The 16,817-nt window shown below is 38.9% G+C and overlaps 1 protein-coding gene across 4 annotated transcripts in view; it reads right to left on the reverse strand.

Moving 5' to 3' along the window:
- FZD3 (frizzled class receptor 3) overlaps positions 1-16,817 on the reverse strand; it is a 102,092-nt gene that overhangs the window by 15,126 nt on the left and 70,149 nt on the right. For all 4 annotated transcript variants that reach the window (XM_070415526.1, XM_070415527.1, XM_070415524.1 and 1 more), the window contains 2 exons: positions 12,107-12,255; positions 7,426-7,659 (listed from right to left, as the gene is read on the reverse strand). In XM_070415526.1, the coding sequence (XP_070271627.1) occupies positions 7,426-7,659; positions 12,107-12,255 (383 nt within the window). The remainder of the gene's footprint in view (positions 1-7,425; positions 7,660-12,106; positions 12,256-16,817) is intronic.

Below are 16,817 nucleotides of genomic sequence, written 5' to 3' on the forward strand. Positions count from 1 at the left end.
AATAAAAAGAATATAGCAGTCCATTTCTTTTTAAAATAGTCATCAAAATAACTAATATGCAGCTGAAGACCTATTGGGTGTCAAAGCATTTATTTATCATTCTTTCATAATTATAACAAATCTCATGACTCAATATGAACCATTTATAAAATTTAAAGATTTTTAAAATTATGACTTTACTGATTTTAGAAGGAGGAAAAGAGAGATAGAAACATCAATGATGAGAGGATCATCAATTGGCTGCTTTTTGTATTACCCCCCCACCCCGCCACTGGGTATCAACTCCACAACCCAGGCATGTGCCCTGACCAGGAATCCAATAGTGACCTGGTTCATGGGTTATTGCTGAAATACTGAACCACATTTGTCTAGGCTAAAATTTAAAGATTTTAAAGACTGATTCATGAAATTCTGAGGAGATCTAGTTTGATAGTGTGCTTATTAAATAATGTTTTCATTAGATCAGAGATTTTAAAAATTGAAAAGTCCTTTTAAAATTATAAAAGAAAGCATATCTTTTGTTTCCAGTTTTAAATTTGACTTGCATATTTTGATAACATAATTACAGTGTTAATTGAAAATATTTCAGAATGAGCTTGTTATTCTATTATTATTTTGCAAAACAATTATTGCCCTAAACTGAGTTAAAGATTTTTCCAAATTTGATCTGCCAGCTAATTTGAAGCTCTTTCACCTATCATGACTTCATAAGTATTGTTTAAAATAAATATGGCAAATAAATCAAATGAAAAAAAAATCTGCTTCAGCTCTAGGAATGATATCAGAGTAATTAAAAAACACCAAATCACTACTTAAAAATACGAATTGGATATTTTCTTAAATGAAACCTATGTTTTTTAGTTATGAATATGAATCAAAGAATACATTTTTCATAGAAAAATTACTATATTGAGTTATCATGTCCATTTATTGAAGTGAAATATATGGCTATCCACAAAATTCTATAATATAAACAACCTGCCCATGGATAATTAGAAATCAACTACATAGAAAAATAAATTTAATTATAGTATTTAATCTCAATTGTATATGTGGGACTTACCAAGTTTATTTATATTTTGACAATCATTTAAACCACTGTGACCATCTAACATACACTATAAAAATGTACATTAATCTTAATAAAAGCTTAGGCAAAAATAATTAGGATGGTTAATTTGCTGAAAAGATAATATGGTGTAGTCCAAAGTCAAAATGAAAAAAAATTGAAGATGATTTACTCTCTTTGATTCTCTATACAATGAATAATTCAATTCATTGTAATTTCACTAGTATCTCATTATGCATTCCCTGACTTTCCCTTGTTGACACCTACTTTTATCATCTTACTCACTCATTATAATTCAAATAAATATGGCAAATGAATCAAATGGGAAAAATTTTTTTACCTACCTTTACCTACCTACTCATCCACTTGCTTTTCTAACCATCTTCTCATCTAATCACCTATTACTTATTCTTTGAAGTTGATTTACATGTGTAAGGTATTTGCCTCAGTGTATTTATTTTACATAGCACTGAGATCAATTATCCATCAAGGAGTCTGGACTAGAGTATTGTGAAGTGTGTGTGTGTGTGTGTGTGTGTCTGTGTGTTTATGTGTGTGTTATTTCATAACCAAGAAACCGTAAGATGATGAGAAAAAGATGGCCAAAAGATAATGTTAACAAGTAAACTTAAAAACTGACTGATGGCCCTAGCTGGTTTGGCTTAGTGGATAAGAGTATTGGCCTGCAGACTGAAGGGTCCCAAGTTTGATTCTAGTCAAGGGCAAATGCCTGGGTTGCAGGCTCGATCCCCAGTAGGGAGCATGCAGGAGGCAGCCGATCAATGATTCTCACTCATCACTGATGTTTCTATCTCTCTCCTTCTCCCTTCCTCTCTGAAATCAATAAAAAATATATTTTAAAAAATCTCCACGAAATGGCTTTTGGAATTATGATAATCCCTGTTTAGAGTTTTGGGTTTAATGTGGTCTGAGGTGCTGGGCATGGCAGAGAGGCTTACAATATGAGTGTTCTTGTACCATATTATAGAACAACTTTAGTAGGCCACCTTTATAGTTCTGGGCCCTGAATTTCTGGGAAATGCTCACAGTATTTCTAAAATCATTTGTTATTCAATATACTTGTGTGTATATACTATATATACAAGCTGAGGAAAGACAACTGTATTGAAAATAGGTCATGCCAAAAGAATGATTTAAAAAGCAATTAATTGCCATGGTGATTCCATGACACTATTTTTTATTGATTCCCTCATATGTGTATAGTATAAGCACTTTCTCTGAATCATATGCTGGCTATTCTTCTTATATTATTATTACTGTAAGTATTTTACCAAGGTCTTGTTCTTGATCTGTTCTTTTTTAAATTATGACTTAAGGGCTTCTCACAATTTTAATTACCAACTCCTTATATTAATGATTATAAACTTCCTTATCTAAGCTCCAGATTACAGAGACTGAAATTCCCTATGTTTAATTACCTTCAGAAATTCTCTATTCAGTATGAACTTATCTTTTGTTACCATTCATTCACTCTATTTATCTTCTCTAAGATACTTTCATGGGCCAATCTGATCTTTCCCTTTTCTGAAGTTCCACAACATCAATCATCTATAGCATTCACTGTTTTAATTATATGCTGACTTGCACTATTACTTAATTAGTTCTTATGTATATATCTTATCTTCCTTAAAAGGTCATATGTTCCTAGAATGCAGAAATGATACTTTAACTTTCTTCTATATATCTCTATATATGGATTACCACATGCATATGCATAAGCACTGAACTAAAATAACTGTCCAATCCTTATTGAAAAGGAGTAGGCTAATAATATCAAATGTCATATAATGCTGATAGCTATTTCATGGAGGATGGTGTTGACAAAATGTATTCTAATTCCCTCCCTCCTTATGAGTGTCTTAAAATAGGATCCCTTCCCAACTGAGCTTACTGAAAATCTTCTCTCCTAGGCTGCCAAAGTGATCGTTCTCAAATACAAAGCTGAATTTATCACCACAATTGCCCACGCATACATACAATGCAATAGCCATACTCCAGTACCTAACTCCTTCTGTTCTCCTTGCCTCTGCATATATATTCTTTCCCTGTCTTTAATTTCCAAGTGCTTCCCCTGAATCATATTCAGTGTAGCAGTGCAATGTTGTTTGTGAAGTTTTCTCTGACTTTCCATGATAATTTGATGGTTTTCTTCTCTGGGATTCTAAAGCACCCCGTATATAATTTTTTAAATATATGTTATTGATTTTTTTTTTTTTTTTTTTTACAGAGAGGAAGGGAGAGGGATAGAGAGTTAGAAACATCAATGAGAGAGAAACATCGATCAGCCTCCTCCTGCACACCCCCTATTGGAGATGTGCCTGCAACCAAGGTACATGCCCTTGACCGGAATCGAATCTGGAACACTTCAGTCCGCAGGTCAATGCTCTGTCCACTGAGCCAAACCGGTCAGGGCTATAATTTTATTATACACAAGGAAAAAAATAGAAAATATAACATAGTCAAAAAAAGACTGCTGCTTTTTAAAAATAGAGAGTAGCTGACCCATTAGAAGGCAAAAGATCTTATGAGAAGTCTTAATCTAAAAAGAAAGTATAGAAATCATATCCTACACTAGGACGGAGAAGACTGAGAGAAAGGCTAGGATGAGATTGAAAAGATACTAGACAGTTATAGAAACAGATGTTTTAAAGTTAACATAGAATGCTTTCCATTTTAGGCCTACAAATTTTCATTCTTTCAATTTCCCAAACTGGAAGTTGTTAAGAAAACAATAACAGCACAAACATTTGATATAGTTCTCTCTAGTTGCTATTATTCTATCATTAATTCCTATCTTTTCATTTCTTCTTTCTAAATATTTTTCAGATCAGTTCTTCCTCTCTTCCCACTGCCACTACTTTCCTATTAACCTTCATCATCTCTTAACTGAATTATTGCAAAACTCCTTCGAAGTGTCTAATCATTGGCAAATTTAACAAGAAAATACATCCCCTTCTCTCATTCTCTCTGTGAAGCTTCTCTGATCTTGTGCCCTTCTTATTTTTGTAAGTAAAAATTGGCTGGAATATAGTCATTCCCATTTGGACTACATATTATCTATGGCTGCTTTCATGCTACAACAGCATAAATGAATAGTCACAATAGAAATTGGATAACCCACAAAGCCTAAAATATTTACTATGTGGCTCTTTATAGAAAAAGTTTGCCAACCTCTGGACTACACAGTCTTCCCTTGGTATCCGCCCAAGATTAGTTCCAGGACCCCCACAGATACTAAAATCCATGGATGTTTATCTTTATATAAAACTAGAGGCCCGGTGCACAGATTTGTGTGCTGGTGGGGTCCCTCGGCCTGGCCTGTGGGGATGGGGCCAAAACTAGCAGCCCAACATCCCCCAAGGGGTCCTGGAGTGCGAGAAGCCGCAGGCCAGGCCGAGGGACCCCACTGGTGCCCGTGCACAGGGCCTCCAACACCCCCCGAGGGGTCCTGGATTGTGAGAGGGCACAGGCCAGGCCGAGGGACCCCATTGGTGCACGAATCCGTGCACTACGCTTCTAGTATGCATATAAGATCTTTGGTTAATCTCTTCCCGCCCTCCCCCCTCCCCCCTTTCCTCTGAGATTCATTAGTCTGTTCCATGTTTCCATGCCTGTGGTTTCCGCTCCTGCATTGAACATCTGCCCCCTGGTGGTCAGTGCGCATCATAGCTACCAGTCAGTCAGCTGGTTGGGCAGTTGCTTAGGCTTTTATATATATAGACTAGAGGCCCGGTGCACAAAATTTGTGCACTCGGGGGTGAGGGGGTAGTCCCTCAGCCTGGCCTGCGCCCATTTGCAGTCCAGGACCTCTTGGGGGATGTCCATCTGTTGACTTAGGCCCACTCCCCAGGGGATCAGGCCTAAGCTTGCAGTCAGACATCCTTCTGGCAGCCCTCGGGGGATGTCCGACTAAAGGCTTAGGCCCCCAAGGGAGCTCTGATGACAGAGGAGCCATGCTGGCCCGCCTTACCGCCCTGGGTCGGGTCACACACGGGACACCCAGACGACGGTTGGGCGGGCTGGCAGATCGCTGCTGCCCCGCCCAGTTGCCCCGGGTCGGATCGCACATGGGACGCCCGCTGCCCCTGGTCGCAGATAGCAGGCCCGGATGGCGGCAGGGCAGGCGGGATGGCGCTGTTCCGTCCCACCGCCCCAGGTGGCAAATAGCAGGCCTGGATGGCAGTGGGGCAGGCGGGATGGCGCTGTCTCGCCCTGCCTGCAGTATGCAAATTAGCTGCCATCTTGGTTGGCAGTTAATTTGCATATCATGCTGATTAGCCAATGGGAGGCATAGCGAAGGTATGGTCAATTACCATGTTTGTCTATTATTAGATAGGACTAGAGGCCTGGTGCATGAAATTCGTGCATGAAGGGGGAGTTCCCTCAGCCCAGCCTGCACCCACTCCAATCGGGGAACCCTCGGCAGTCGGACATCCCTCTTACAATCTGGGACTGCTGGCTTCTAACAACTCACCTGCCTACCTGCCTGATTGCCCCTAACCCCTCTGCCTGCCTGCCTGATTGCCCCTAACCTCTCTGTCTGTTTTCCTGATCACCCCTAACTGCCTCAGCCTGCCTGCCTGCTCGCCCCCAACTGCCCTCCCCTGCTAGCCTGGTTGCCCCCAAATGCCCTCCCCTGCCAGCATGACCTAACGCCCAACGGCCCTCCCCTGCTGGCCTGATCTCACCCCTTAACTGCCTCTACCTGCCTGATTGCCCCCAACTGCCCTCCTCTACCGGCCTGATCTTGCTCCCAAATGCCCTCCCCTGCAGGCCTGACCTCGCCCCCAACTGCCCTCGTCTGCTGGACAATTTGGTTCTGACTGGTCAGTTTCTATGCCAGTCAGCATCAAAAGCTCCGCCTCCTAGGCAGCCATTGGCTCCTCACAGTTGACCCAGATTTGGTTCTGACTGGTCAGTTTCTATGCCAGTCAGTGTCAAAAGCTTCACCTCCGAGGCAGCCATTGGCTTCTTACAGTCACCCAGATTTGGTTCTGATTGGTCAGTTTCTATGCCAGTCAGTGTCTCTGGGCCTATCAGCAGGGCCTGATCAGAAAGGCAGGGCTGATCAGCAGCCCCGGTGGAGGCCTGGAGAGAAATAGAGGCGCGCCTGTTGGCCAGGCCGGGAGAGAAAGAGAGGCAAGTTCTAATCAACCTACGGATCAGACCCTGTCTCTCTCTGCAGGCCTTTCTCTGGGCCTGATCCGCAGCCCCCTAGGGCCTAGGCAGTCAGTGCTGGGTCGGGCTGCCCTTAGCAGCTCCAGTCAGTGCTGGGTCACCACAGCAACCCAGCACTGACTTCCGGTCTGGTCAAGCCTTCGGTCCTTATGACCCTGGCTCTTTATTATATAGATGGTATATTTGCATATAGCCTACACACACACACACCCCTATATATTTTAAATCACCCCTACATACTTTAAATCAGCGGTCGCCAACAGGTGGTCCTTGAGGTCTGGAAAGGTTGGCGACTGCTGCTTTAAATCATCTCTAGATTACTTATAACATCTAACACAATATAAATGCAATGTAAATAGTTGTTTTATTGTACTGTTTAGGAAATGACAAGAAGAAAAAGTCTGTACATTTTTAAGACAGATACAACCACCATAAGTCAAACTACATTGTACACATCAGCAACAAAGTAACACTTTTCCCCCAATATTTTCCATATCCATTTGGTTGAATCCCTGAATGCAACACCCATAGATACGAAGGGCCAACTGTACCATCATACTTATATTTTACTTTAATTGTTCACTTACAATAATAACAGAGGTTAAAATCAGGCACTTACTAAGACAGGCACTGTTCTAAGCAATTGGATATATTATCTCATTAATTTTTTTACAACAGTCCTAAAGGATATTATTACTATTTCCATTTTACAGATGAGGAAAACTGAAGCTTATCATTCCAGATCCCATGTTGTAAACCACAACATAAGTAGTGACTATATTATTATTCTTTAAAACTGTGAGCTTATTAAAAACATAGATTATGCCTATATCATCTTTGTATTCCCAGAATAGTAGCTGATATAGTAGGTATTCCACAACTGTTTGCTAAATTAATCTTACTAACATAACCACTTTCATCCTGCCTTCTCCCTACTCAATACCCTTTGATGACTCCATATTTTTTACTGCAGCAAGTCTAAGCTTTAAACTCCTCTGACTGGCTTTAAATTGGACCATAATCTGGGACAACTGTTCCTAGCAAAGTTCAAAAAAATTAAAAATGTTCAACTTCTATTTCAGAATTGGCTATTCTTCCTTAAGCTGTATAACTCTAATTCAGCATATGAAATAAACTAAGCTAGCAATAAAACTCACCTGCCATCACGAGATCTGTGGAGGCTGCCGTGATAGCTGCTCACTTTGCTGTGGACACTCCCTGCTTTGCTTCTCTGATCATCCACCATAGCCAGCTGAGTTGAAGAAGCATGTGTGGATGTTCCTTGAGTGGAAGTTCCTCTTGATTTCCTTATAATAGGAGTATTTGGATCCCTCAGGAGGGACTGAGCAAAATCAGGTTCTTGGAGTACTTGTCGGCTCTCATTCACTATCCTAGACAACAAAATGCTAAGTTTAAGATACAGTTAACATTCCTATAGACTAACAAACAATAATTTTGTGACGCACTGACGTTATTCTTTAAATTAATTGCTGTCCACATAATGTCTTCAGAACAGATATAACATTGTTAACAGATGAAAGAGTATATAACAAAAATTCATCTCAATCAGCCCAACTGGCGTGGCTCAGTGGTTGAGCAACGACCTATGAAACAGGAGGTCACGGTTCAATTCCAGGTCAAGGCACATGCCTGGGTTATGGGCTCGAGCCCCAGTGTGAGGTGTGCAGGAGGCAGCCAATCAATGATTCTCTCTCATCACTGATGTTTCTGTCTCTCTCTCCCTCTCCCTTCCTCTCTGAAATCAATAAAAATATATTTTTAAAAAATTCGTGTCAATCTGTTCTCTAAAGTGATAGACAAAGAGATCTGTGCTAGAATAAGAAAATAAAAATTTTAGTTTCAACTTTATCAATAAATATGTGATCTTAGGCAAGTCACTACCTCCTTCATTTTCCTTATCTATAAAATGAAGTTATATTAATCATTTCTAAAAAGTCTCTTTCAGCTAAAGAATTTTATGATTTGAAGGAACCAAGATGGCGGCATAGAAAAACACGGGAAATTGCTGCCTCCCACAACAACTTCAAAAATACAACTAAAAGACAGAACGGTCATCATCCAGAACCATAGGAAGGCTGGCTGAGTGGAAATTCTACAACTAGAAGGAAAGAGAAGAGCACACTGACTCAGAGGAGCTACGAAAGTGAAGTGCAGAGGCGCGGAGGCTCCAGCGTGCGCGAAAGGGGCGGGCACCTGAGGACGCGGCTGTCTTTTTGAATCCGGAGGGAGTCACAAGCTCCCGACTGCTCTGAACTCCGGTTCCGGGAAATCTCTGGGGTCCCAGGGCTCATACGGGGAGAAACTGGACGGTCTGGCAATAGGCAGAAATCGGAACTTGAGGGCGGCTTTCCCTCAGAGGTGCTGGCAGCAATTACCCGGACACTAAGATGCGGGGCCCCTTAGGGCAGGGCTGAGAATCAGCCACAGCTGCTTGCTCCGCCCTGTTGATTCCGAGACCCCGCCCCTTCCAGGCTGCTGCAAAGCCTTTTGCATATGAATGCCCGGGTCCTTTGCAAACTGACAATTACCTAACAAATTGCAGCTGGGCTAGACAGACCCAGAACTTCCAAGAGAAGGCCCAAGGCCCCACAGCAGCTTGCATTGCTTCTCAGCTGGGCCTCATCTGGGCACCCCCAAACCCCCAAAAAAGGAAGGGGAATCTGCATATCTCTTCGTAGCTCCTGCTGGGTAACCTCAGGAAGAGGCTTAATTAGCACCTCCTTAGATCCAAGAGCCAGTGTACCCAGTGGTCAGAGTGGGACCATCCAGATTATAACTCCTCAGATTCATAAGGAACACACTCAGGGGGCAGACTCAGTGAGCACCAAAGCCCCACTGAAGCAAGTCTTGCCCCAGAAGGGTGTCTTCAGCACAGAAGTTCTCCCACTGCAGACACAGCTGATTCTCACTGCCAATTGGCCTGGAGGTCAAGTCCTCCCAGTGACACCTAAAACAACCAAGGCATAACTACAACAAGACTGTGCACAAAGCCCACAAGGGGGTGCACCAAGAGTGTCCACCTCAGGTAACTGGGGAGGCTGAGCCACTGGGCCCTGTAGGACACCTAGCACACAAAACCATTCTACCAACACAGGGAAGCAGACAAAATGCGAAGACAAAGAAACAGGTCACAAATGACAGAAATGGAGGACAGCAAACGACTGGATATAGAGTTCAAAACCACGGTTCTAAGATTTTTCAAGAATTTTATGGAAACCGCCGATAAATGTAGTGAGATCCTCAAGAAATCTAATGAGACCCTCGATGTTGTGATAAAGGACCAACTAGAAATTAAGCATACACTGACTGAAATAAAGAATATTATACAGACTCCCAACAGCAGACCAGAGGATCGCAAGAATCAAGTCAAAGATTTGAAATGCGAAGAAGCAAAACACACCCAACCGGAAAAGCAAAATGAAAAAAGAATCCAAAAATATCAAGATAGCGTAAGGAGCCTTTGGGACAGCTTCAAGCGTACCAACATCTGAATTATGGGGGTGCCAGAAGAAGAGAGAGAGCAAGATATTGAAAACCTATTTGAAGAAATAATGACAGAAAACTTCCCCCACCTGGAGAAAGAAATGGACTTACAGGTCCAGGAAGCGCAGAGAACCCCAAACAAAAGGAATCCAAAGAGGACCACACCAAGACACATCACAATTAAAATGCCAAGAGCAAAAGACAAAGAGAGAATCTTAAAAGCAACAAGGGAAAAACAGTCAGTTTACCTACAAGGGAGTACCCATACGACTGTCAGCTGATTTCTCAACAGAAACTATGCAGGCCAGAAGGGAGTGGCAAGAAATATTCAAAGTGATGAATACCAAGAACCTACAACCACGATTACTTTACCCAGCAAAGCTATCATTCAGAATTGAAGGTCAGATAAAGAGCTTCACAGACAAGAAAAAGCTAAAGGAGTTCATCACCACCAAACTAGTATTATATGAAATGCTGAAAGGTATCCTTTACAAAGAGGAAGAAGAAGAAAAAGGTAAAGGTACAAATTATGAACAACAAATACACATCTATCAACAAGTGAATCTAAAAATCAAGTAAATTAATAATCTGATGAACAGAATAAACTGGTGAATATAATAGAATCAGGGGCATAGAAAGGGAGTGGACTGACTATTCTCGGGGGGCGAGGAAGGAGTGTGGGGGGTGCTGGACAAAAATCGTACACCTATGGCTGAGGACAGTTGGGGGGGGGGGGGTAAGGGCAGAGGGTGGGAACCGGGTGGAGGGGAGCTATGGGGGGAAAAAAGAGGAACAACTGTAATAATCTGAACAGCAAAGATTTAATTAAAAAAAAAAAAAAGAAAGTACATTAACCCATACAAGGCACAACATTTTAAATACAATCTTAAGAATATCTCCCGCCAAAACCAGTTTGGCTCAGTGGATAGAGCGTCGGTCTACGGACTGAAAGGTCCCAGGTTCGATTCCGGTCGGAGGCATGTACCTGGGTTGTGGGCACATCCCCAGTAGGAGATGTGCAGGAGGCAGCTGGTCGATGTTTCTCTCTCATCGATGTTTCTAACTCTCTATCTCTCTCCCTTCCTCTCTGTAAAAAATCAATAAAATATATTAAAAAAAAAAAAAAAAAGAATATCTCCCAAAACCCACTTATGGACCCTATCTATAAGTTATTCTACTAATTTAGAATTCAGATATGATGTTCATATAAGATTCTGAGTAAAAAGTTTAAAATAATTTGTTCCTTTGTGAATATTGAAGAATCTTGTTTTATTTTATGAACTAAGGGTTCAAAAAAATTAAAAATTAAAGATTCTTTAAATGTGCCCTCAAAAGACTGCTTCAGCAAGTCTTACCATTACCATAATATTCTAATATGCAGTGTGGCCAACTATGAATTGAATTAAAATACTTTCTTAAACATATTTCATGTTATCTAATGAAATAATATTTTTCTATATTGGCTTTAATGTGTACTATATCAGAATGGAATAGCATGCTATCTCTTTAAATAATTTATGTTTTACTTGGAAGAACAATTTGAAATGGAAGCCTAATCTAATACCTGTGTGACTTAGGCCAAGGCACTTAACCTCTCTGTGTCTGTTTTCTCATCTGTAACACAAAGATTATAATACATACCAACCCTCACAGGAATATCAAGAGCATAATATAAGAATGTATATAAAAGCATTACTTTGTTTTTAATTTTAAGAAAAATTATAATTTGGATTTTTAAAAATAAAGATTGACCTTCCTTCATATCTCTTAGTAAGGAAGAGAAGTTTTTAGCTTTTTTTTTTAATTGATTTGAGAGGGAGGTAGAGAGAAACATAAATTTATTGTTCTACTTATTTATGCATTCATTGATTGATTCTTGTATGTATCCTGACTGGAGACTGAACATGCAACCTTGGTGTACTGGGATGACACCCTACTCAACTGAGCTATCCAGCCAGGGCCACGTCTTTAGCTTTTTATATTATTTTAAAAATGTTTTTTATTGATTTTAGAGAGAGAGAAACATCAATTGGCTACCTCCTGCATGCCCCTCCTCCACTCCTAACTGGGGAGAGAGCCCATACCTGGGCATGTGTCTTGATCAGAAATCCAACCCCTGACCAGGAATCAAACCAGTGACTTTTTGTTGCACAGGACAATGCTCAACCAACTGAGACAAACCAAGTTTTTAGTTTTTAATTAAGACATGCTACTATGCCAGTCTTAACTGATGGCAGCTGAAGTTATAATCCAAATTATTTTAATGTAAGCAACACAAAAACATTGACGTGAATGTGAAGTCTGTGAACATTGTGATAATTTACTTCAACTTACTCTTTTTTCCTACGACCATGAAAAAAACTGGCCCATTCAAAGCATGTCTTTTTGCTTCCAACCCAAAATATGGAGGGAATACCAACTATGAGAGCCATCAGGTATTTCATCAGAAAGAGAATCAGGTCTGGACGACTCATTTGAGTGACCTACAAGAAGAGAAAGAAAAATATCTTAAATATATAAAAAGAATTATTTATTAAAGGCCATAATAAAAATCTTTAAAATAAACAACAATAAAGTAATTCTACATTTTGATGTTTTCACTTAAATAGTTTTATAGTTAATTTTCTGGTTATATGGAAAAATATACTCCCAAAAATGTGACAATAAATGTATAAATTTGTAATATATATTTTGAGTCCTATATTTTTATTAGCTCACATTGGCCGTCTTCTAAAGAAAAATAGTATTAATGTCCAAATAAACCCTGACTAGGAATAGAGGTTCAAGTAATACCTATACTGCCAATTTTACTAGTCTTATCATTTGCCATCATGATATAAGAAAATTATGATCTTTAATATGGTCTTCCATCTACCTACTTCATTCTTTACTCTGCTGGCTCTTTTCAAGCTTCCTCTTTAAACTATGAGTTACTTGTAAGTGTATTTTCTAGTTTCTAATCAGATTAGATTTTCAAAAATTTATTTTTATTGCTGGTTTCAAGTTTAATTACTGTGGTAAGAGAATCTGGTCTATAGATTCTGGTTACCTTAATTTTTGGAGACTTCTTTTATGATTTAGCATACAGTTTTCTAAGTATTCCTTGTGTGGTAAAAAATAACACATATTCTCTATTTGCTGGGTACAAAATTTTCTAAATGTATTAGATCAACTTCATCAGTTGTGCTGTTCAAATTTTCCCTATATTCTTGACTAATTTTCTGTTTACCTACCCATTTTAATACAGGTATGCTAAAATCCCTCACATAACTGTGAACTCATCAGTTTTCTTTCTAATCTTGTCAGTTTTTATTTTCAAGCCTATGTGAGGTGTTAACTAAATTCAATAATGCTCTAGCTGCTTATGTTGGTTTATGAGTAGTCTTCACTTTACATTGTATTTTATCTGACATTACTACTGTCACATCAGCTTTTCTTCCATGTTCAAATAGCTCTAGCTTTCTGCCTATCTGTTCTAGTTCTGTCCTCTGGAGCTAAGAAGAATAGAGCAACCACTCCGGAAGACCAAGTCGAGTCAATGAGATACCCTGCCAGAAGCAAAACTTAAAAACACAGTGTAAGTACTGGGAACAAAGAGACAACAAGACTATCCAAGAGAATCAACTAAAAAAACAAATAGAAACAGTCAAAGGGTTCAGTAACTTAAGTCGGACAAGATTAATATAGAAAAATAAAAATATATCAATAACCAGATAAGAAAAATAATGAAAACCATTTAATTTATAATCTTAACAAAAACTATAAGACACCTAGGAATAAACCTAATAAGAAAATGATAAAACACTGAAGGACACAGAAAAACTGAAGTAAACAGAGAAATATTCCATATTTCTACATGTAAAGACTCAATGTTTTAAAGATGTCAATTTAATTATTCCCCAAAATAATCCTATAATCTGAAAAGATCAATAGGATTTTTCACAAGATATAAAAAGTTAGGTATATAAGTATTTCAAATAAATGAGGAAAAGATAGATTGTTTAATAAGTGATGTAGGAATGATTGGCAATCTACCTGGAAACAAAACAATTTAAACACCACCCCAAATAGTAAGGAAAAATAAATTCTAGAAAGTTAAAAAAAATCATAAATCTATAAAAATCGTAAAGCATTTTTATAATGGAGGGTGTGAAGCCTTTTTAGAAGAATAATATGAAACAAAGAAGTTATAAAAGAAAAAGGCAGATAGTTTTGATTACTAAAAACTTAAAACTTCTGTAGAACAAGAAACTATAAATCAAATTAATAGACTAATGCCTAACTAGGAATATTAATTGTATTATCTATCAATAAAGTAAACCTAAAAAGAAATCAAATGAATTAATAAAGATAACATAAATAAATGAGAAGACAAAATCAATTAATAAACCCCAAAGCTGGTTATTTGAAAAACATAATAAATAACCATCCTCTAGCCCAGCAGTTCTCAACCTGTGGGTCGCGACCCCTTTGGGGGTCAAACGACCCTTTCACAGGGGTCGCCTAAGACCATCAGAAAACACACACAGAATTACATATTGTTTTTGTGATTAATCACTATGCTTTAATTATGTTCAATTTATAACAATGAAATTGGGGGTCACCCCAACATGAGGAACTATATTAAAGGGTTAGGGCATTAGGAAGGTTGAAAACCACTGCAGCCCAATCAAAACAACATAGGGAAGCTCAGTGGTTGCGTGTCAACCTATGATCCAGGAGGTCAGGGCACATGCACGGGTTGTGGGCTCAATCCCCAGCAGGGGGCATCCAAGAGGCAGCCCATCAATGATTCTCTCTCTCGTCATTGATATTTCTATCTCTCCTTTTCTCTCTAAAATCAATAAAAATATATTTAAAAAACAACAACAAAGGAAAGAAAAGAATTCATGTGCATATACACACGCAGAAATGGTAAGTAAACAGCTACAAAAGACAAAACTAAAATAATATTAAGAGATTACTTTGCTCAATTGCATGCAAATAAACTTAGAAATGAATGAAAACAAATAATAAGATAATATAAACAAAACTAACCATAGCCCTGGCCAATTTGGCTCAGGGTTAGAGCGCTAGCCCATGTAATGAAGGGTTTGGGGTTCGATTCCTGGTCAAGTGCACATACCTCAGTTGCAGGCTCGATCTCCAGCCCCAGTTGGGGTGCAGATAGGAGGCAACCAATTGATGTCTGTCACATTGTTTCTCTCTCTCCTCTCTCTCTCTCTCTCTCTCTCTCTCTCTCTCTCTCTCTCCCTCCTTCCTTCCCTCCACTCTCTCTAAAAAAAATCAATAGAAAATATATCCTGAGGTGAGAGTAAAAAACAAAAACAAAATACTGACCCCTGAAGCAAGAATAAAATTGTGCCTAACTCAATAGATTTGATAAAACAATAAATCTATAGATGTCCCATTTATGAATTTTTATGCAAACAGAAAATTCAAAGAAAATGTCATAGCCTTGGCCAGGTAGCTCAGTTGGTTATAGTGTTGCCCCAATACACCAGGGTTGCGGGTTCAATTCAGGAGTCAAGGCATCAAGCAATGAATGCATAAATAAGTGTAAAATGAATCAGTGTTTCTCTTTCTTTCTCTCTCTCCCCCTTCTTCTCTCTCAAATCAATAAATAAATTTAAAAAGAATATGTCATAACCAAATATAGAAAAGCAAGAATGGTTCAATATTAGGAAACTGATTTATACATTCGATACATTATTGGATCAAAGAGAACACATATACAATCATTTCTATGTATGCCAAAAAGGAATTTGATAAAATTATCCATAATTGTTTTTTAAATTATAATAAATATCCATTTATTAAACATTGTAATGAAATAAAAGATATGCCCTTACAGTGACAAAATAAATCTATGTTATTCCAAAAGCCAGTACCATGTTTAATGGGAACACCAGAAGTTACTAGTCTCATTAAAGTCAGGAATACAAGAGGATCTACCCTTACTACTCTTAATTAACCTTGTATCAATAGTTCTGACTGCAATTAGACAAAAAAGGTATAAAAACTATAAAGGATGAGAAAATGATTATTTACAAATAATGTAATTTTTAAAAATGTATTTTTGTTAATTTCAGAGAGGAAAGGAGAGGGAGGGAGCGATAGAAACATAAATGATGCAAGAGAATCATTGATTGGCTGCCTCCTGCATGCCTCACACTGGGGGTCAAGTCCACAACCTTGGCATGTGCCCTCACTGGGAATCAAACTGTGACCTCCTGGTTCATAGGTCGAGGTCGACGCTCAACCACTGAGCCACGTCGGCTGGGCACAGATAACCTAATTTTAAGTGAATAAAGTAAAAACTATTATAAATCAGAAGCAATATGACTAGGTGCAAAATAAAATATTGAAATCACTTTCAGATATACAAATTAACAGTTACTAGGTAAAAGAAAGAAAATTCTTTATTTGCCATTGTTATGGAATGAACTGTGTCCCCCTAAAATTCATAACTCCCAGTACCTCAGAATGTGATTTGTTTGGAGTTAGAGTCTTTAAAGTGGTAATTAGGCCCAGCTGGTGTTGCTCAGTGGTTGAGCATCGACCTATGAAACCAAGAGGTCATGATTTGATTCCTGGCAGGGCCCATGCCCAGGTTGCAGGCTCAATCTCCAGTGAGGGGTGTGCAGGAAGCAGCCGATCAATGATTCTCTCTCATCATTGATGTTTCTATCTCTCTCTCCCCCCTCCTTTCTTCTCTGAAATCAATAAAAAATAAATTAAAAGGTAATTAGGATTAAATGAAATTTTATAGGTGGGCCTTAAACCAATCGGACTGATGTCCTTACAAGAAGGGGAAATTTGGACACATAGACAGAGGGATGAATGCACACAGAAAAAAAAACATGTGAAGAAAGCGTAAAAGGGTCAGCAGCCATACACAAGCCAAGAAGAGAGGCCTCAGAGAAATCAACTGTGCTGGCACCTTGATCTTATGCTGGCATTTTGATCTTGGAGTTCCAACCTCCATAACCGGGTTTAAGCAACCCAGTCTGTGTATCTTGTTTTGGCAGCCCTAGCAAACTAA

The sequence above is a fragment of the Myotis yumanensis genome, unplaced genomic scaffold, assembly GCF_028538775.1.
Source record: "Myotis yumanensis isolate MYYU_CA2020_CCGP unplaced genomic scaffold, mMyoYum1.0.hap1 SCAF_5, whole genome shotgun sequence".
In the NCBI taxonomy this organism is placed as follows: Eukaryota; Metazoa; Chordata; class Mammalia; order Chiroptera; family Vespertilionidae; genus Myotis; species Myotis yumanensis.